General features: G+C 42.4%; 2 protein-coding genes and 1 pseudogene across 5 annotated transcripts in view; all 3 read left to right on the top strand.

Annotated features, from left to right (window-relative positions):
• enkd1 (enkurin domain containing 1) overlaps positions 1-6,350 on the top strand; it is a 12,647-nt gene extending 6,297 nt beyond the window's left edge. For all 3 annotated transcript variants that reach the window (XM_064937017.1, XM_064937016.1, XM_064937015.1), the window contains exons 5-8: positions 4,149-4,334; positions 4,520-4,659; positions 4,856-4,992; positions 5,197-6,350. In XM_064937017.1, coding sequence (XP_064793089.1) covers positions 4,149-4,334; positions 4,520-4,659; positions 4,856-4,992; positions 5,197-5,357 — 624 coding nt within the window. In that variant the 3' untranslated portion in view covers positions 5,358-6,350. The remainder of the gene's footprint in view (positions 1-4,148; positions 4,335-4,519; positions 4,660-4,855; positions 4,993-5,196) is intronic.
• LOC135513607 (DNA polymerase beta-like) lies at positions 5,852-18,418 on the top strand (annotated as a pseudogene).
• On the top strand, positions 17,707-22,777 carry LOC135513964 (dynein light chain 1, cytoplasmic). 2 transcript variants are annotated; one of them, XM_064937013.1, is made up of 3 exons: positions 17,707-17,810; positions 20,588-20,726; positions 22,410-22,777. In XM_064937013.1, the coding sequence occupies exons 2-3, from the start codon at positions 20,595-20,597 to the stop codon at positions 22,545-22,547; spliced, it is 270 nt and encodes an 89-aa protein (XP_064793085.1). In that variant the 5' UTR covers positions 17,707-17,810; positions 20,588-20,594; the 3' UTR covers positions 22,548-22,777. The 2 variants fall into 2 exon arrangements, with proteins under 2 accessions (XP_064793085.1, XP_064793084.1); XM_064937012.1 differs by lacking the exon at positions 17,707-17,810 and adding an exon at positions 19,697-19,805.

Raw genomic sequence — 22,777 nt, 5'->3', positions numbered from 1 at the left:
TCTCCAATGTCTTGACCGATTGAATGCCCCGTTGAGTTTTATGTCCAGGATCACCTCAGCATGATCAGATATGACTATGCTTCCTATCCTAGTGGATAAAACAGACTGCAAAGAAGTCTTGGGCATAAAAAAATAATCTATTCTAGTCTGACATCCATGAGGTGCAGAGAAAAAAGTGAACTCTCTATTGGAGGGATGAAAGGCTCTCCAGACATCCGCATACCCCAGATCATCACAGATAGCTTTAAGTGACTTAGCTTGAGGAGAGAGTGAAGCTATACCGCTGGGAAACCTATCAATAAGGGGGTTCAGCAAGCAGTTAAAATCTCCTCCAACCACTGCAGTGTCCGAGTTTAATTCTGAAAAATTTAGAAACGCCTTAGTGAGGAAATCAGGGGGGTGAGCAGGGGGGAAGTAAATATTCATTATGGAAATGTTCTGCCCTTGTAAAGTACCATTAATTATAACAAAGCGACCAAATGTATCTTTCACACAATTCAAGACCTTAAGTGGTAAGTTCTTTTTCACCAGAATTGCTACACCTCTACTTCTGGATGTAAATGATGAGAAAAACACTTAACCAAACCCCCCTTGTTGTAATTTTAGGTGCTCCTTATCCTCCAAATGAGTTTCTTGCAACAGGGCAATATCAATATTTTCCTTTTTCAAAAAAGACAGAACTTTCTTCCTTTTAATGGGGTTATGGCTCCCTCTAATGTTCCATGTACATACACGCAGTCTATTACCTGCCATTGTATCTTGACCATTCAATATCCAGACTGGATCCTACTGTAAAAGTGGGGTGGTACCTTTTTCCATGTGTTGAACTCTCCTCTATCTCACTGAGCATAAACAAACGATATGAACCCTGAACTCGAACTATACTAAACCCAAACATTAAACATGTAAAGATCCCAAAGGGGGTTTTCCCACTAGCTAACATGCAGGGGATTTCAACTCTCCAATGTAGACTCTTAAGTCCGCATTGCCGCTCTATAGCCTCATCCTTTATATGTATGGAAAAGAAAATCAATAAAAGAAAATTGAGGCTCTTCCACCTAAAACCAAGCTTGGGCACCAATATGGATTCACACATATCTCAGCCTGAGCTACAGCGGCTATTACTTTAGCAAGAAAAATAATAAAGATACGAATATTACTGATCTGGAGCACGTGAGGACTCACACAACTGTTTCATGATCAGATTCAACCAAAAATAAACAAAGTTATTCAATACTGTGGAAGTGCAGCTTGAAGTTATTTACCCGAGAGAGTCAATAAACGCAGCAGCCTCTTCAGGTGTGTAAAGCTTTCTAGGTGATCCGTTGACCATAATCTTCAATGTGGCCGGGTACAACAGCGCGTAGTCCATTTTCATTCTCCTGAGTCGAGCCTTCGCCTCATCAAACGCTTTGCGTCTTCGTACAACCGCTGTGGAGTAATCATTGAAGAATGAGACCTTTGGACCTTTATGTTGACTACCATCAGAGCCGATGTTTCTAGCCGCATCCATGACGCGCTGCTTGTCGGTGAAGTTGTGGAACTTTATAACCACCGGCCGTGGGCGCTGATTAGGACCGGGTATCGGTGCTTGAGAGCGATGGGCTCTGTCCAGCTTCACCCGACCAGCCTTAGTGTCCATTTGTAGGTAGCCAGGGATCCATTCCTCAAAGAATTTTACTGAACGTGTCCCTTCAGATTTTTCCGGGAGTCCCACAACACGAATATTGCATCTGCGTCCTCGATTATCCAAGTCGTCAATGTGCTCCGCCATTTTGCGCACCTGTTTCTCAAGTGCTTTTATCTTAGCGTCCATAGATGTAGTTGAAGTTTCCACTGCAGCAATTCTTCCCTCCGCCTCAACAACACGTTCCACAACCCTCTGTATTTCAGCTGAATGGCCTGCTATTGCTTCCAAGACCGTTCTTATCTTAGCATCGATCACTTTAGTAATGTTATCAGTCATCTTTTGAATAATCAAGTCCATTGTGCCAGGATCTGCAACGGTGTTAGCTTCGCTAACGTTAGCGAGCTCCTCATGCACATCCACAGGGGTGGTGGTTTTGGTCGACTTCTTAGTAGTTCTATTGGGCATGTTGTCGGAGATTTTTGCTAAATAGTCGTCAAGACTCATTATATGGTAACTTATTTAGCCAATTCTACCACTTTTTCAAGCTAGGAGATTAATGTAAGAATATAAATTTACGAAAGCCACGAGAGCTCGCTGAAACACCGTGTTCTCTCTACGGCGCCATTTTGTCCCCCCCTGTAATTTGCTTTCTAATAATCATAATTTTTTCCTCAAAGATGTTCATGAATTTATCACTGCTAAAGTGAAAGTCATCCTCTCTTGGGGAATGCTGCTTTTTAGTTCGTTTTGCGACAGTATCAAAAAGGAATTTCGGATTGTTCTTATTTTCCTCAATTAAGTTAGAAAAATAGGATGATCAAGCAGCAGTAAGGGCTCTTCGGTACTGCACAGTACTGTCTTTCCAAGCTAGTCGGAAGACTTACAGTTTGGTGTGGCGCCATTTCCGTTCCAATTGTCTGGAAGCTTGCTTCAGAGCTGGGGTATTTTCTGTGTACCAGGGAGCTAGTTTCTTATGAGAAATGTTTTTAGTTTTTAGGGGTGCAACTGCATCTAGGGTATTGCGCAAGGTTAAATTGAGTTCCTCAGTTAGGTGGTTAACTGATTTTTGTCCTCTGGCGTCATTGGGTAGACAGAGGGAATCTGGAAGGACATCAAGGAATCTTTGTGTTGTCTGTGAATTTATAGCACGACTTTTGATGTTCCTTGGTTGGGGTCTGAGCAGATTATTTGTTGCAATTGCAAACGTAATAAAATGGTGGTTCGATAGTCCAGGATTATGAGGAAAAACATTAAGATCCACAACATTTATTCCATGGGACAACTAGGTCCAGCATATGACTGTGACAGTGAGTGGGTCCAGAGACATGTTGGACAAAACCCACTGAGTCGATGATGGCTCCGAAAGCCTTTTGGAGTGGGTCTGTGGACTTTTCCATGTGAATATTAAAGTCACCAAAGATTAGAATATTATCTGCTATGACTACAAGATCCGATAGGAATTCAGGGAACTCAGTGAGGAACGCTGTATATGGCCCAGGAGGCCTGTAAACAGTAGCTATAAAAAGTGATTGAGTAGGCTGCATAGATTTCATGACTAGAAGCTCAAAAGACGAAAACGTCATTTTTTTTTCTCCGTAAATTGAAATTTGCTATCGTAAATGTTAGCAACACCTCCGCCTTTGCGGGATGCACGGGGGATATGGTCACTAGTGTAGCCAGGAGGTGAGGCCTCATTTAACACAGTAAATTCATCAGGCTTAAGCCATGTTTCAGTCAGGCCAATCACATCAAGATTATGATCAGTGATTAGTTCATTGACTAGGATTGCCTTTGAAGTAAGGGATCTAACATTAAGTATCCCTATTTTCAGATGTGAGGTATCGTGATCTCTTTGAATAATGACAGGAATGGAGGTGGTCTTTATCCTAGTGAGATTGCTAAGGCGAACACCGCCATGTTTAGTTTTGCCCAACCTAGGTTGAGGCACAGACACGGTCTCAATGGTGATAGCTGAGCTGACTACACTGACTGCTCGTGGCAGACTCCACTATGCTGGCAGGCTGGCTAACAGCCTGCTGCCTGGCCTGCACCCGATTTCATTGTGGAGCTAGAGGAGTTAGAGCCCTGTCTATGTTGGTAGATAAGATGAGAGCACCCCTCCAGCTTGGATGGAGTCCGTCACTCCTCAGCAGGTCAGGCTTGGTCCTGTTTGTGGTGAGTCCCAGAAAGAGGGCCAATTATCTACAAATTCTAACTTGGGAGAGGCAGAAAACAGTTTTCAACCAGCGATTGAGTTGTGAGACTCTGCTGTAGAGCTCAGCACTCCCCCTAACTGGGAGGGGGCCAGAGACAATTACTCGATGCCGACACATCTTTCTAGCTGATTTACACGCAGAAGCTATGTTGCGCTTGGTGATCTGACTGTCTCATCCTAACATCGTTGGATGCTGGGCCTTCTTCCTATAACAAACCAGGGCACCACCATTAGCGTGGTATTTTTATTTTTGTAATAATGTGGGATCGATTCTACATGGCTCCCTCTCTCTTCCTTCTGCAGGAGACCAGCCCTCCTATGAAGCCGGAGTGTCAGAACTTTTTAAAAGCACATTCTATCTGTGGCTCTGCTGGCCCCCCGAGACTAAAGCGTGCACTCTCACCCTCCCCAAGACCAAGCTGTGCCCCATCGCCGTCCCCCTCACCTCGCTCAACATCCCAAAACCATACAGAGAAACCAAGTTTACAGGTGAGCCCAGACTGACTGAATTAATGGATGGACTCCAACTGAAATGTAAACATCTATTCCTCCAATCAGTGTGTATTTTAGCTGGGTATTTCTGCACTGTCTGTTTTCACCAATTACCAATATCAATTATGTGCTATGCTCTGAGCCCAAATGCAAACTTTATTAATAAGTATTTTCTGTTGCAGGTGCAGGGTAGGATGGTGGACTTTGTGAGCCACAATGCACACGCTGCAGGGAAGACAGTCCTCCGTCGCTCCCAGTCATTGACCAACCTGAGGAACAGTTTGCCCCTGCCCAGCGCCGTCAAGGGACAGGTGCCTCAGTAGTAAGTACACTGAACCAATATACATTATCCTCCTCTGTAACTGCACTTAACAAAAAGTCTATCTTGCATTCAAAAGTGGAAGTCACTGGAAGTAGCAAATCTTCACTCCAGATCCAATAATTCTGCCTCCATAGTTAACAAAGCATACTTTTTTTCTGACACTATGAATCATTCTCTCTCTCCCTCTATCTATCAGCCTTGAGGAGCGGAAGGAACAGTGGCGACGAGAGGAGGAGGAAAAGAGGATGAGTATTCCTGATCCATCCATCCCAGCTGGTCACACCCTGATGCCAGAGAGGGAGAGACAGGAGACCCTGGAGTCACTCAAAGAGAGTCGGTCTTTTTACCACACACACTTTTACATTATTTGTCTTATGCCTATTATTTTTCAAGTTGCTTAGTATGTATACATCAGCTCAAATAGATGGTATTTACTATTGAAAAGACGCTGTGTATTTATATTGAACCTTCAGACCAAGATGGATGCTCTTATTTATTCATTCTCTTTCGTCTCGCTCTCTGTCTCTATTCTTCCAGCCCATCGGTCTCTGGTGGGTGAGCTGCTGTCTCTTCCAGTCAGGGCCGACTCTCTGGGTGTCCGTTCCCGTCGTGCGCAGCTGGACCGCAGGCTCTCTGAGGTGGAGGAGGCCATCAAGATCTTCTCCAGGGACAAAGTCTACATCAAGACTGACTCTTAACACAAGATGAGGCCTGCCTGGATCTTATTCACTAGGCAAGATCATGGGAGGAAACATTCTGAAAGCTTGGGAGACACTATTTGAACTTGTTCCATGAAGGCTCTTCTTATTTTTTGTTCTCTCCTTTATGTGCCTACTGAACGTGATCCTGCAGTCTGAGGCTGCTGGGAAATAGCCTAAACTCTAGAGCTATTATTAGCGTAATTTACAAAGAGGGGAATTTGTAAAATTAAGTGATTTATTTCTCCTGTGACACTAAGCAGGTTGCATTTTTTAGTGCTTGACTACCAATGGCCTACTACTGAATGTATAATAATAATAATAATAATACATTTATTGTATCTAGCGCTTTACATTACAAACAAGAATCTCATTTGCTTTGAAAACAAATGTAGGGATCTGGCAGTTCATGGTTGGTGGTCTTTCACAGCTTCAGATGTAGAGGCATTTGGGAAAGGCAGTCAGTAGCAGTAGCTTGAGCAGAAGGAGCATCGATGATACAGACCGGCAGGGAGAACGTCAGTCAGATACTTTTCTTAGGAGGGCAATTAGGCAGCCCTACTGTAAACCAAACACTTCTGTTGGCATAGAATGTACATACCTTCACTGTAAATTGGTGCGTGTAATGTCCATTTTAGTTGACTCAGAATCATATCAACTTGGAACTGGCATAAATGTGATGTTTCTCAGTTACATCCAAAGTGGGTTTATTGTCTGGCATTTGACATAAACTACTATTTATTGACTGTAACTGTAATGAAGTAATTAGGTGTGTAGTACTTGAATTCTAGTTTTGCATTTCATTAAACTTTGAGGGTGTTTTATGGGTCCTCGTCATGAATGTGAGGACCAGAGACTCCTCTATATAGCACTCAAACAATTGTGTCCGACCTCTATTTTTCAGTCCTTTTTTTCTAGTTTTGCATTTCATTAAACTTTGAGGGTGTTTTATGGGTCCTCGTCATGAATGTGAGGACCAGAGACTCCTCTATATAGCACTCAAACAATTGTGTCCGACCTCTATTTTTCAGTCCTTTTTTTATTTGTGTACCATATTCGCATAATACTACCCGCTCACTGGTCTACTTTCAACCAAAAGTGGTTATTTATCTCTTGCTATTTCTGTGTTGTGTCACGCACGTCCTGCTCCCTCGTAGTGGAGTTCATTGTTCGTCTACTCTCCCCTGTTAGTATTAAAAACTTCTCTAGGATAGGGGGTAGCATTCGGAATTTTGGATGAAAAGCGTGCCCAAATTAAACTGCCCTGCTACTCATCCCCAGAAGATAAGATATGCATATAATTGGTAGATTTGGATAGAAAACACTCTGAAGTTTCTAAAATTGTTTGAATCATGTCCGAGTATAACAGAACTTATTTGGCAGGCGAAACCCCGAGGACAAACCATTCAAAAAAATGTTGAGGTCTCTCTCTTTTCAATGGAATTTCATTGGGAATCCAGATTTCTAAGGGACCTTCTTGCAGTTCCTATCGCTTCCACTGGATGTCAACAGTCTTTAGAAATTGGTTGAGGTTTTTCCTTTGTGTAATGAAGTAGTAACACAGTTCAGAACGAGGCAAGAGTGAAGAGGACTCTGATAGAGGCACTTGACCTGAAAGCTAGCTACAGTTTGTTTTCCTCCTGTATTGGACATAGATCACCCCGTCTTCAATTTGATCGATTATTTAAGTAAAATAAATCCTAAAGTTGTATTACAAAAGTAGTTTGAAATGTTTTGTCAAAGTTTACAGACGGAATTAATCGAACAAAATGACCATTTGTGATGTTTATGGGACATATTGGAGTGCCAACAAAAGAAGCTTGTCAAAGGTAAGGCATGAATTATATCTTTATTTCAGCGTTTTGTGTCGCGCCTGTAGGGTTGAAATATGCTTTCCTGACTTTGTTTACTGGGGTGCTATCCTCAGATAATAGCATCGTTTGCTTTCGCCGAAAAGCCTTTTTGAAATCTGACATGTTGGCTGGATTCACAACAGGTGTGGCTTTAATTTGGTATCTTGCTTGTGTGATTTCATGAAAGTTTGATTTTTATAGTAATTTATTAGAATTTGTCGCTCTGCATTTTCACTGGCTTTTGGCCAGGAGGGATGTCCCACATATCCCAGAGGTTCTAACTATGTTACATACACACAGCTATTAGCAAACTAAACGTTACGAGGACTACAACTAGTACTAGGGGTTAGCATTTTAAATAATGAAATAAGTTTATGTTCATATTTTACATACTCGCTAGTAATGTCTTAAGTAGTATACGGTCCTCATTGAAAATAAGAATTTGTTCTTAACTGACTTGCCTAGTTAAATAAAGGTAAAATAAAAAAAAATCTGCTTAACATTGCTTGCAAATTAAGGTAGCTAGAAAAGAAGCTACTATAACTAGCTAACGTCAACCTATTCATATATTCTAGCCAGGTGTCATTAGCTAGTAGCTAGCACGCCCCTTGACTTACCTGTAAGAAAGTCTGTTATTCCCTCGTTTGGGGATTCCCGTGGCGCTTTCCTTTTACTCATCTCTGTATTCCAGCTTTTTTCAAAAGTATGTTGGAATTCTTATTTTACTTTCTTGCAAGTAATATAGCTAGCTAAAACAGCCTCTGCAGCCTGTTAGCTCTTAAGTGCTGTGCCAAACGTAATTGAAACCCCCTTTGCACAGCCTGTTAACGCGAGGTAAAACGTCTGCCTCTGTGATGATCATGGCTAATAGCCTGTGGAACCAACCAATATTCTCTGTTAGTTTCTTCCATATGCGAAGTCTGAGTGAATATGATTCTATATTTGTTTCTTACACTCCCAGAATTGGCCAACTATGAGAGGAATGTCAACAGAGCTATCCAAAAGTACAACGCCTACAGGCAAGACATGGTAGTAGTGTATTGAAGGATGCAAGTGTCCCTTCACAACAGGCATCTGAATAAGTAATTTGTCTGGGTCCTTCAGCCCCATGTTTACTCCCTCAATTACAGTGAATAACTATCTGTGTTGTGCACAGTGTTTTTCAGGAAAGTAGCTTCAGTGATCTACAAGTACCCCCAGAAGATCAAAATTGGAGAAGAGGCCAAGAAACTGGTGAGGGCATAGGTGTTGAGAAATACGTGTCTCAGACACAGCAGTACAGTACAGCAGTACAGTGCTGTTTGTAGCAGTGATCGATTGTAGTTGATTGACTTGAAAGCTCATCTGATGCTAGCCCAAGATGTACTCTTAAGGAGCCCACCATTACTCCTTAAGTTCCAAGGACCTTCCTTGTATGTTATTTTCAGAGGTAGACTGGCACTGGCAGCCAAAACATCCAAGTATTCCATCTAAACGTGAATAGATTCTCAAAACTGATATAGTTTTAGAAACATAAAGCCCTTTACTTTCATATCACAAAGATAATTTCACAAATGCAAAATATGTACTTAGTGTACATTGTTTTAACCAGCAGCCAAATGCATTTTTCAGTGACAACACGTTTCTGCAGGATTTCTCCTGTTACACACAGGTGTTTGGCACATGCAAGATAGCAAATTAGCACAGGTGGTTGCTCTGTCTTCCGTAAACATGCACTGTAACATGGAGATATGGCGGTGTGGGAACACTAAACCTATAAAGGTGTGTATCAATTTAATGTTTTGGTTTAAAAATATATATCTTGCCTTCATGAAAGATAAGGTCCTTATGCTTCTAAGACTGCAAGCGATGCGTGTTAATGTTCAGACTGAGCGTTAGGGCTCTTAAGAAAACTCCTCTGTACAGAAGACACCTTCGTCCAATGACTCTTAAAGGTAATGTAATTGAACTGAGAGTCATGATCAAGGGCAAATCTGATGCCAGCCAATGCTCACCAGTAAAGTAGTATAACAGTACACCATTATACTTCCGTTATACATTCTATTGTGTTCATCTATTTTAAATAGGAGAGAGTTGGAAAAGAGATCACTAAGAAGATGAGTTTTTACAAACAGGAACACTCAAGAAGTTGGAAAAGGTGAGTGTTTGAGGAATGACATTATCCTTCAAGCAAGGTGCAGTCTGTCACTTCTTTGTCCAATGTGGCCACAATGCAAAGTGCATAAACAAAAGAAGATAATTATATTGTTAATTCCACTCAGTTGGATGCACAATGGATTGTGTTTATCTTCCCAGATTCGTAATGATGACACCAGCTCATCCATCAACTTCCTTACCAGATTTACTGGTATTGGGTATGTCTTCTGCTTTGTTTGTTAAACCCAATCACTGACCCCTTTTTTTCTAGCCCTTCTTGCGGAAAACTACTGTTCCACAGGATTTTGTTCCAGCCTGTATCGAACACACCTAACCAGTTAACACTCCCTCCTTCTCCAGTCCGGCTCCTGCCAGAAAGTTTTTTGATGACGGAGTGAAGACCCTGGAAGGTTTGCAGAACTTTTAAAGCTTTTTACAGCACTTTGGATTTGAGATGCTCCAATGACTGAGGTTAATGTGCAGACTGTCAGCTTTAATATGAGGGTATTTTCATCCATACAAACTATCCTATTCCCAAGACATGCTAACCTTTCACCATTACATTAATGGGAGGTTATGTTAACATTTTTGGGAGGAATGATATTTATGCCTCTTAACTTTCTCAGTCAGCATTATTCAAGATTCATTCAGGATTATCAGTAATCATGGCAGCATCTACATTAATGTAGAAGTGTTTAGTAACATATTCTATTCCATATCGATTAATCTCATATTAAAGCTGACAGTCTGCACTTTAACCTCAGTCATTGTATCATTTATAATCCAAAGTGCTGGAGTGCACAGACAAAACAAAGAATTTGTCAATGTCCCAATACTTTTGGAGCTCACTGTATATTAACACTTGTGCTTTTAGATCTGAGGAAAATTGAACACACGCTCAATCATCAGTAAGTGTGAATTTTCTGTCAGTTGATCACTCTGCCTGCACCAATGTAAGTGTTTTGCTAATGTTTTATGACCATCAATGGTTGATGTCTCATACATTCCAATTGAAGTTTCCTGTGCATGCTTGGTGGCGTGTGTGTGACGCTGCTCTGTGTCTGCTGCAGGTACTTTGAGGAGTTTGAGAAGAGGATTCCACGAGTTGAGATGATGGTGGCGTGTGTGTGACGCTGCTCTGTGTCTGCTGCAGGTACTTTGAGGAGTTTGAGAAGAGGATTCCACGAGTTGAGATGAAGGTGGCGGGTGTGTGACGCTGCTCTGTGTCTGCTGCAGGTACTTTGAGGAGTTTGAGAAGAGGATTCCATGAGTTGAGATGATGGTGGCGGGTGTGTGACGCTGCTCTGTGTCTGCTGCAGGTACTTTGAGGAGTTTGAGAAGAGGATTCCACGAGTTGAGATGATAGTTGAGATGACTTTGAGGGTGGCGAGTTGAGATGATGGTGGGGTGTGTGACGCTGCTCTGTGTCTGCTGCAGGTACTTTGAGGAGTTTGAGAAGAGGATTCCACGAGTTGAGATGATGGTGGCGTGTGTGTGACGCTGCTCTGTGTCTGCTGCAGGTACTTTGAGGAGTTTGAGAAGAGGATTCCACGAGTTGAGATGATGGTGGCGGGTGTGTGACGCTGCTCTGTGTCTGCTGCAGGTACTTTGAGGAGTTTGAGAAGAGGATTCCACGAGTTGAGATTATGGTGGCGTGTGTGTGACGCTGCTCTGTGTCTGCTGCAGGTACTTTGAGGAGTTTGAGAAGAGGATTCCACGAGTTGAGATGATGGTGGTGTGTGTGTGTGACGCTGCTCTGTGTCTGCTGCAGGTACTTTGAGGAGTTTGAGAAGAGGATTCCACGAGTTGAGATGCTTGGTGGCGGGTGTGTGACGCTGCTCTGTGTCTGCTGCAGGTACTTTGAGGAGTTTGAGAAGAGGATTCCACTAGTTGAGATAACGGTGGTGGGTGATATTTGCTGTTGTGAATATTTTATATGACATTTTTTTAAAGTGGTTAGAATGGAGTTTATTTACTGTTACTACTGTCTTACACGTTTTGTGTGTTTGTCCAGACATTCATTCTGCAGGAGCTGGAGTTGCTGGATGCTGAGTACATCAGGACCATCTGTGGAAGCTACAGGAGAAGTGAGTCCTGACATGTAGTGGTATACTTGGTGGTTTTTAGTATTAATAACTCTGTACTGTTTAGATGTGCATGTTTCATGTATGATCAAGGAAGTGATTGCAGTGGGAAGGAAAATGTTGTTTTTATAAACTAGATTATTTTATGTTTTGGGTAATTTCCTAATTATTTATCTGTTCCTGCATTCTCTTCTGCAGGTGCTGAATCCAGTGGGGATATTGAGATCTTGCTGACGCACCCAAACTACACCTCTATGGATGAGAAACAGGTGACCACCAAACTCCACAATGCCTACTGCTGCTTTGGTACTGTAATGATTAATATACACTAAGGTAAGTGGACATTGGGTAAGTGCAATCTCATTTAAGTGCTTTACAGTTCACCAGTCCAAATAAATTCTTCTTATTTGCCATGTATGTCTTCATGCTTTGGTTTACTGCATGCATTCATGACAGCCCAAGGGCATTGCATTCAACAGAAGATGATCTCTTATGACTTTCATATGCTCATCCAATCCTTTCAATTCAATTCAAGGGCTTTATTGGCATGGGAAACATGTGTTAACATTGCCAAAGCAAGTAAGGTAGATAATATATAAGGTGAAATAAACAATAAAAAATGAACAGTAGACATCACACATACAGAAGTTTCAAAACAATAAAGACATTACAAATGTCATAATATATATATATATATTCTTTGTTCTTCCTCTTCAAGCCCAAACTTCTCCATGCTGTAGTTGAACATTTTGAGTCCATTGTGTTCATGACAGACACACTGTCCAAAAAATACACCAAATTCATGGCGAGGGCTGCGTGTGGCTAGCTAGCTGCAGGGAATATTGCGTTATCTGTTTCTTTAACAGTGAAATTAACTAAGATGTTTTGATTTGTAATGTAGTTTGTGCAGCAAGGGTCTGTACTGCATTCACTTAACTAAATTGGAAGCAACTGTTCAAGTACATGGCTCACTGCTTATGTATGTGATAGTTACTCTCTCTAGTCACATTAGTCAGAATGTTTATCTATTCAACCTTTATTTTACCTGGTCGACGACCTGGTCGTTGATTTGATGGTTGCTGTCTCTAGGGAGTCTGCCAGCTGCAGCAAAATGATGAAGAGGAATATCTTCACAGGCACATTGATATCAGGTGGGTATCAAGTTAGCTAGTTAAACACACCTCATCACATGTTGTTCTGATGACTGTTAACTGAGGAAGGTCAGACAGAATGACATGTTGTTGAAAGTGCTCTATCTCCCATTATATCTATGTCACATGCTTCGTAAACAACAGGTGTAGACTAACAGTGAAATGCTTACTTACAGGGCCTCCCAACAATGCAAATCGAATGAAAATAGAGAAATAATAGAAAAGTAAAAGCTGTAGTAATAAAGACAAAATTAGTAATGATAATTTGGCTACATACACAGAGTACCAGTACTAAGTCGATGTGGAGGAGTTCTAGGTAATTGAGGTAGATACAGTACCAGACAAAGGTTTGGACAGACGTACTCATTCAAGAGTTTATTTATTTTTACTATTTTCTACATTGTAGAATAATAGTGAAGACATAAACTATGAAATAACACATGGAATCATGTAGCAACCAAAAAAGTGCTAAACAAATTGAGGGGTGGTATACGGCTCAAATAAGCAAAGAGAAACGGCTGTCCATCATTACTTTTTAAGACATGATGGTCAGTCAATCTGGAAAATTCAAGTGCAGTCTCAAACCATCAAGCGCTATAATGAAACTGACTGTCATGAGGACCGCCACAGGAAAGGAAGACCCAGAGTTACCTCTGCTGCAGAGGATAAGTTCATTAGAGTTAACTGCACCTCAGATTGCAGCCCAAATAAATTCTTCACAGAGTTCAAGTAACAGACACATCTCAACATCAACTGTTCAGAGGAGACTGTGTGAATCAGGCCTTCATTCTTGAGATGCTGCATAGAAACCACTACGAAAGGACACCAATAAGAAGAGACTTGCACCTCCCGGGTGGCGCAGTGGTTAAGGGTGCTGTACTGCAGCACCAGCTGTGCCATCAGAGTCCCTGGGTTCGCGCCCAGGCTCTGTCGTAACCGGCCGCGACCGGGAGGTCCGTGGGGCGACGCACAATTGGCCTAGCGTCGTCCGGGTTAGGGAAGGCTTGGTCAGTAGGGATGTCCTTGTCTCGTCGCGCACCAGTGACTCCTGTGGCGAGCCAGGCGCAGTGCGCGCTAACCAAGGTTGCCAGGTGCACGGTGTACCCTCCGACACATTGGTGCGGCTGGCTTCCGGGTTGGATGCGCACTGTGTTAAGAAGCAGTAAGGCTGGTTGGGTTGTGTATCGGAGGATGCATGACTTTCAACCTTCGTCTCTCCCGAGCCCGTACGGGAGTTGTAGCGATGAGACAAGATAGTAGCTACTACAACAATTAGATACCACGAAATTGGGGAGAAAAAGGGGTAAAAAAAAGAGACTTGCTTGGGCCAAGAAACACGTGCAATGGTGGAAATCTGTCCTTTGTTCTGATGAGTCCAAATGTGAGATCTTTGGTTCCAACTGCTGTGAGACACAGAGTAGGTGAACAGATTATATCCGCATGTGTGGTTCCCACCGTGAAGGTGTTTTGGTGCTTTGCTGGTGACACTGTCAGTGATTTATTTAGAATTTAATGCACACTTAACCAGCATGGCTACCACAGCATTCTGCAGCAATACGCCATCCCATCTGGTTTGGGCTTAGTGGGTCTATCATTTGTTTTTCAACAGGACAATGACCCAACACACCTCCAGGCTGTGTAAGGGCTATTTGACTAAGAAGGAGAGTGATGGAGTGCTGCATCAGATGACCTGGCCTCCACAATCACCCAACCTCACCCCAATTGAGATGTTTTAGGATGAGTTGGAAAGCAGAGTGAAGGAAAAGCAGCCAACGAGGGCTCAGCATATGTGGGAACTCCTTCAAGACTGTTGGAAAAGCATTCCAGGTGAAGCTGGTTGAGAGAATGCCAAGAGTGTGCAAAGCTGTCATCAAGGCAAAGAGTGGCTACTTTGAATAATCTCTAATATAAAATATATTTTGATTTGTTTCACAGTTGTTGGGTTACTACATGATTCCAAATGTGTTATTTCATAGTTTTGATGTCTTCACTACTATTATACAATGTAGAAAATAGTAAAAATAAAGAAAAACCCTTGAATGAGTAGGTGTGTCCAAACTCTTGACTGGTACTGTATGTACATAGAACTAGGAATAAAGTGACAGATACTAAACAGCAAAAAAAAGGGTCAATGCAGATAGTTAAATAGTTTGAGTTAACCAAATAGCTACCAACTATTTAGCAGGCTTAGGGGTAGAAGCTGTTAAGTGTCCTGTTGGTTCCAGAGTAAGGACTCGCTCCAGACTTGCATCGGTACCATTATGAGGTAGCAGAGGTGGCCGGAGGCCGTCCTCTTGACACCGCCTGATAAAGAGGTCCTAGATGGCAGGGAGTTCGTCCCCAATGATGTAGTGGGGTGGACGCACTACACCCTGTATCGCCTTGCAGTCGGATGTCAAGCAGTACCAAGCGATGATGCAACCAGTCAAGATGCTCTCAATGGTGCAGCTGTAGAACGTTTTGAGGATCTGTAGGCCCGTGCCACATCTTTTTAGCCTCCTGAGGGGGAAGAGGCGCTGTCGTGCCCTCTTCACAACTGTGTTGGTGTGTGTGGACCATGATAGATCCTTAGTGATCTAGACAGGAAGGAACTTGAAGCTCTCGACCCTCAACTACAGCCCTGTCGATGTGAATGGGGGTATGCTCGGGCTGCCTTTTCCTGTTGTCCATGATCAGCTCCATTGTCTTGCTGACGTTGAGGGAGAGATTGTTGTTCTGGCACCATAGTGCCAGGTCTCTGACATCCTCCCTATAGGCTGTCTCGTCGTCGGTGGTCAGACCTACCAACATTGTGTCGTCAAACTTAATGATGGTGTCGCTATAACCTTGTTCTAACAGAAACATAATTTCCCTTATCTTACTGCAGGTTAATTCCTAAGTGCCTGTATTACTGTGGTGTGCTGTATTTCACTGTCAGTGACATCTTCAATAAGAACATGAGAACTCCCGCTCTGGAGAAAGGCTTCACCCTCAATGAGTACACCATCTAGCCAGTGGAGGTCACTGGTAAGTCACATATCAGCAGTCCAAAATCAACCGCCTCTGCTGTTAGACATATTATGTTTGGTTCTGAAAGGTCCGGATGGGTGTAAGCTGAGGAAACTCATATTGCTTACATGCACCGAATCCTTCAGATCCAAGTGTCTAGAGGTGGATTTTGGATTAGACACCTGTATCTTAGATACATTTATGAATTTCAGTAAAGAGGCAGTTAGGAAAGCAAAGGCTAGCTTTTTCAAACAGAAATTTGCATCCTGTAGCACAAACTCCAATAAGTTCTGGGACACTGTAAAGTCCATGGAGAATAAGAACACTTCCTCCCAGCTGCCCACTGCACTGAGGCTAGGAAACACTGTCACCACCGATAAATCCACAATAATTGAGAATTTCAATAAGCATTTTTCTACAGCTGGCCATGCTTTCCACCTGGCTACCCCTACACCGTTCAACAGCTCTGCACCCCCCCCACAACAACTTGCCCAAGCCTGTCCCATTTCTCCTTCACCCAAATCCAGATAGCTGATGTTCTGAAAGAGTTTCAAAATCTGGACCCCTACAAATCAGCTGGGCTAGACAGTCTAGACCCTCGCTAAAATTATCCGCCGCAATTGTTGCAACCCTTATTACTAGCCTGTTCAACCTCTTTTTCGTATCTTCTGAGATCCCCAAAGATTGGAAAGCTTCTGTGGTCATCCCCCTCTTCAAAGGGGGAGACACTCTAGACCCAAACTGCTACAGACCTATATCTATCCTACCCTGCCTTTCTAAAGTCTTCGAAATCCAAGTTAACATACAGATCACCGACCATTTCGAATCCCACCGTACCTTCTCCACTATGCAATCTGGTTTCCGAGCTGGTCATGGGTGCACCTCAGCCACGCTAAACGATATCATAACCGCCATCAATAAAAGACAATACTGTGCAGCTGTATTCATCAACCTGGCCAAGGCTTTCTACTCTGTCAATCACCACATTCTTATCAGCAGACTCAATTGCCTTGGTTTCTCAAATGACTGCCTTGCCTGGTTCACCAACTACTTCTCAGAGTTCAGTGTGTCAAATCGGATGGCCTGTTCTCCGGACCTCTGGCAGTCTCTACGGGGGTGCCACAGGGTTCAATTCTCGTACCGAATCTTTTCTCTGTATATATCAATGATGTCGCTCTTGCTGCTGGTGAGTCTCTGATCCACCTCTACGCAGACGACACCATTCTGTATACTTCTGGCCCTTCTTTGGACACTGTGTTAACTAACCTCCAGACGTGCTTCAATGCCATACACCATACATCTCCTTCCGCGTGCGCTATCGTGCATAAATGTATTTTGTCCCTCTACACCAAACGTGATCACAACACGCAGATTAAAATATCAAAACAAACTCTGGTAAAATAACAACTCAATGTTTATATCCCAGGACAAATTAGCTAGCAACAGCAAGCTAGCTAAATAGGACACATTAGCTAGCAAGTGCAAGCTAACTAGCTAAATTGCCATACATGTTTAATGCTTTTCGACCTGTCCCCAAATTAATGTAATTGGTTTAGTTTGTTTTTATATTTTAACCTGCGTGTCGTGATCGCGTTTGGTGTAGGGGGACAAATTAAATGTATGCACGATAGCGCATGCGCGCAGCCGGTTTGGGTTCCGTGTTAGGTTTTATGGATATTTTGACACGTCAACCACAGCTGGAACAACGAGTCAGATATTTCACCGGATTTATAACTGTGAAGCTTGCGGTTAGCGGTTCCTCTCACGACCAAATATGGTCACGAGGAAGCCTGGTGGTCAGCACAGGGAGTAAATGGAGCGAGATTGATTTTGCCATTGTTCCACACAGTTTTCTGTTTTCAAAACTATAATTTGTAACGAACAGAGTGGACTGCGTTTAGTAGACTTGGCCAAAGTTTCAAAAAAGTGCGTTGTTTAGGAGCGCAAGGGCGAATTGAGTTATTGCACACGCGCACTTCACAAAGTAGGCATTCCTTACGGAAATATCAATAGGATCTCACTGGAATGTGCTTGGCACTACCAACTTTGATTGACTTGGTTACATCGAAAAGACGAGCTCTGGTTTATGTCAGGTTAGTTATAATGCTTGTTTGTCCACTGTGGGGCTCTAGTCTAGGGTTTTCCAAACTCGGTCCTGCCACCTGAAATTTTGGGAAGATTGCCCGCTATTTAGTTTTTCTAAAGACACAGAAAACGGAGGCAGTGGGAGAACCTATTCAAGTAAGTAGATATAGTGTAACGACCCTGGGTTTATAAGCGCGGAAATCGAAATTGCCGCACGAGTATGCTTTTGCAGCATAGTCGATAGCGCGCCGGACCTCGGCCTCGAAGATCGAGGGTTCGAGACCTGCTCCCTGCTGTTTCATTACAATATTCTGAAAGTGATATGAAACTATCTATTATTAGCTAGCTTTCTCCAAAAACTTGTGTTGAGGATAACTCAAATGAGCTGCTAACGTAATGTTAGCTAACTTTATATACTGTATAGTTAGCTACGGGAGTTTAAATATCACCCATTTGCTAACTTCATATGCGCTAGTTAGCAACAAACGCATCAAGATAGCTAACAGCCATGGAAGAGGGTGAAAGGATTAGCTAGCACTTCCAGTTGTCAAGAGAAGGGAGAGGAGGCTACCCTGGATAGGACCGGTACCTTTTGTGGGAGGACATAATGAAACTATTCTCCAGTCCCTAGCGAGAAACCGAGGACAGACATATAGCGACATATTATTCAGGGCTGTCTAATTTGAGTATAATGCAGCCTGTTAAGCTTTCTGTTCTCGGATACAGTCGTCAAATCCTGTCTGCAGATGAAGAGGTCCCAATGAATGTTATAGGAGTTTTTAATTTTTTCTTTATTTAACCAGGCAAGTCAGTTAAGAACAAATTCTTATTTTCAATGACGGCCTAGGAACAGTGGGTTAACTGCCTGTTCAGGGGCAGAACGACAGATTTGTACCTTGTCAGCTCGGGGGTTTGAACTTGCAACCTTCCGGCTACTAGTCCAACCCTGCCGCCCCTTGTATGCCAAGGATTGTGTACCTATGTTAGTAAATTGTGAACCAAAAATAGTTTAAAAGTCACAATGTATAAACACTTCTGTTCCAGCAAACACATCTGATTCAATGTATCAAACCTAATTAGTTAATAAAGTGTGCTATTGTTGGGCTGGAACAGAAGTCTACTCACCCACTAGATCAGAGGAAGGAGGTTGGCTGCCACTGGTATTGACTTTTTTTTCACATTAAATTGTTTTAGTAATAGCCTACTTGTTACTAATATGTCTAACCTTTTACATAAGTTAGCTTACTTGTACACTTTGAAATATGAAAATGTTGATTATTTAAAGTTAACAAGTTTAAACATCTAACTTAACTATTATTCAAGATGACTAGTGTTGATGATAGATCACAATCCTACAATAAAGATGGGAAGGGAATCTGTCTCTAATTTGTCTGTATTCTCAAATGAACATGATTTATTTTTCTTCACTCGTAAGATCTCTTTAGTTTTATTTGATTGTCACAATTTTTTTTTGGTTTTGTGGCTTTGTTTTAGTCTACTGCAAAGCAGCCAGTTAGAAGCATTTTTTATTTATTTATTTAACCTTTATTTACCTAGGTAAGTCAGTTAAGATCAAATTATTATTTACAATGACGGCCAACCCCGGACGACGCTGGGCCAATTGTGCGCCGCCCTATTGGACTCCCAATCACGGCCGGTTGTGATACAGCCTGGATTCGAACCACTGTCTGCAATGACGCCTCTATCACTGGAATGCAGTGCCTTAGACCGCTACGCCACTCGGGAGTCCAACGTCAGATAAGGCTTTTCGTAGCAGGCAGCAAGCTAATATCAAACACAGTACAGTGAAAGATATTATTTATAAGTTACCCCTTCTGTCTGTGGTATAGTATGGTTTAGAAACTGAAACGTTTGTTGTTTACAACGGTTTCCACCGAAACCAACGACGCGTGGGAACCGTAAAGCATGATGGGTTGAAATAAAATGCAATGAGAAACACCAGCGAAAGCTGCGACAGATTAACCAATAACTACACCAAATGCGTAACGGCGTAGCCAATAGGAGATATGTGCGATCGGGTTCGGTCAGTTACACACCCACATTACTTTCTGTCAACCACTACTTAGCGGGAGTTGTAGCTGTGAAACCAGGCGTCCATACAGCGGAGACAACCGGCGTTGGATTAATTAGGTAAAAATTAGCTTGGCTATTATGAGATGTCGATCGTTATCATTTGTTCATAGTGGAGGAGGTGGTATATTATTAATTTGCTATCTGAATTGATAAGTAACGTTACAGTGGAAACCGTTATTTGCTTTTGAGTGGCACACAATGGTAATTGACGTTGATTCACCTGCAAGCTAGCTCACGTTTAGATTGTCAGACAGCTATCAATAACTTCCATTTTGACACCTAACCTTAGCTAATATACTTCTTAGCGAAGTAAGTTAGCACCTAAAAGAAAATAATGCTGTTTGCTCAGAATGTTAACGTTAGCTAATTTTAACTCTTGACTCATTTGGTGAAATGGTATTAGCCAGCTACTGTAATACTTATCTATTTTGTCTGTAACAATCTTGATAACAAACGTTAACTAGCTAGCAAACTAGCTATTTATCAAAGCAACGGTCACCCCCCCGTTATTTGGAGAACATAATTCTAGCTAGCAATTAACTTTAGAAGCGTATCCATAGAAACTGCGCAGTAGCGGTGATGGAAATTGTTATGCAACGTTGATAAAACAATAGTTCCCAGGGATGCCATGTGCCTGTTATGTAACTGTTATTTACATGGCAGCCGGCCAAGTGGTGCTTTGTGTTAAACTCCGATCTGAAGATGCAGCTTTAGCTACTAGTGGATTAGTCTTAACACGCCAAGCGCTTTATAGAAGAAGTGAGTACCGTTAAATGCTGGGTGAGCCCATGTTGATCCTCCCATGCCATTTAATACCGTGATGTGTTTTGGTTTCCTAGGGCAACCATGTCTGACAGAAAAGCAGTCATAAAAAATGCGGACATGTCGGAGGAGATGCAGCAGGACGCAGTGGAGTGCGCCACGCAGGCACTGGAGAAGTACAACATCGAGAAAGACATCGCTGCATACATCAAGAAGGTACCCAGATGACAGGTCAATGACTAACATGGTCTGTGGTCCATGGAAGTCACTGAACTTCACTAACAGCGTTGTGTGGAGACCAGGCTTTGTGGAATCTAGCCCATAATACATGGATTCGCCCAAGGTCGATTAAATGCCCACAATCTACCTGTTTGGCCTCTGTAGTTGCATGCCTTTGTTTGCTGTCTTTTTCAATAAATACTAGTCAAATACCACCACTGTTTCCTTGTTGAGATTCAATGGGTGCATTTGCACTGAGTTGCTAGCTTATAGCAACAGCATGAGCAAGTGGTTTACGTTTACTGAAAAAGTGTGGATTTTTGCTAACAATCACTAAACTAGAGGACAAACTTAAGTACATGTGGCCAGTTACGTTTTTAAGTATTGACCTTGGGTGAATCGACAGTGGGAGCTAGATTCCACAGTCTCGGTGAAGTTACTTAAACTTTCTTCACTGGCGAGTTTAGTCGGCTAGGTCTGTGGCTGAATGACTGCCTATTCCCCATGCAGAACAGTCCTTGTGATTCTTGCCAAAAGTTACACTCGGGGCTGCAGGGGATTGATTTGATGTTGCGATATGTTTGACGCTCAAAGGAACTGTATAATTGCGTACACGGGTAAAGAGATGTTTTGGTATGAAATTGAGTTTAAATAGTCAGACCTTCATACTAAATGTTAGCTGCCTGACAAGTTACTGGTTTACTATAAATCAAGGGAAAACTATATGAAATGATTTACTAGGTACAGTTACAGCTCCCGAGTGGCGTAGCAGTCCAAGGCACTGCATCTCAGTGGAAGAGGCGTCACTTGAGTTCCTTGGTGTCCACATCACCAACATAGTCCAAGTACACCGAAAAAAGTTGTGAATAAGATATGACAAAGATTTGGCATGGGTCCTCAGATTCTCAACTGGTTTGTATGGCAACTGGTTTGTAATGGCAACTGCAAGGCACTACAGAGGGTAGTGCGTACAGCCCAGTACATCACTGGGGCCAAGCTTCCTGCCATCAGGGCCTCTATACTAGGCGGTGTCAACGGAAGGTCCTAAACATTTTCAGACTCCAGCCACCCTAGTCATAGACTGTTCTTTGCTGCGGTACCAGAGCGCCAAGTCTGAGTCCAAAAGACCTTTTAACAGATTCTACCCCCAAGCCATAAGACTCCTGAACATGCTGGTGCTACGCTCTGTTTATCTATGTATAGTCACTTTAACTCTGCCTACATGTCAAGGTAATATGTACTAACGGTGCCCCCTGTATATAGCCTCGCTATTGTTATTTTACTGCTGCTCTTTTAATTATTTGTATTTTTTTACTAGACACTTATTTTCTTAACTGCATTGTTAAGTGCTTGTAAGGTCTACACCTGTTGTATCTGCATGTGAGAAATACAATTTGATTTGATGGATGCCAGGTTGCAGTTGTAAATGAGAACTTGTCCTCAACTAGCCTACCTGGTTAAAGGTGAAAAAAATATTTTTTGATCTTGGCAAATGAAAAATGATCTCGAACAGGTATTGTCAACAAAAATGTGTGGTGTACTTTGTGGAAAATTTCTGGGATCCTTTATTTCAGCTAATGAAACATGGGACCAACACTAATTTTGTTCAGTAGCTCACTTAATAATGGTCAATGCATGCTACGTCTGATTCATCACTGCATTCCTTTCTGTCCCTCCCAGGAGTTTGACAAGAAGTACAACCCCACCTGGCATTGCATCGTAGGGAGGAACTTTGGCAGCTATGTGACCCATGAGACCAAGCATTTCATCTACTTCTACTTGGGCCAGGTGGCCATCCTGCTTTTCAAATCTGGCTAAGCGGCCAGCGGCCCCAGCCCCTTCAACACCAACTGACCATTAAATACTGACTCGACAGAAAGGCTATCACCTTGGTCAATGGGGACTGCCTTTTTCTGTGCTGCTTTGTGTAAGAAAAAAAAATACATGGCCATGTGAGATTAAACACTTGTATTTATTTTTGTTTTCTACTACAGTAGATTTGATGTTACCGGTTTTTATTTTTATTAAAGCGATATTGTTTGGCTCTG

This window comes from Oncorhynchus masou, chromosome 25, assembly GCF_036934945.1.
Source record: "Oncorhynchus masou masou isolate Uvic2021 chromosome 25, UVic_Omas_1.1, whole genome shotgun sequence".
Taxonomy (NCBI): Eukaryota; Metazoa; Chordata; class Actinopteri; order Salmoniformes; family Salmonidae; genus Oncorhynchus; species Oncorhynchus masou.
Note: the sequence above shows the minus strand (reverse complement) of the source record. Positions and strands in the feature narration are given on the sequence as shown.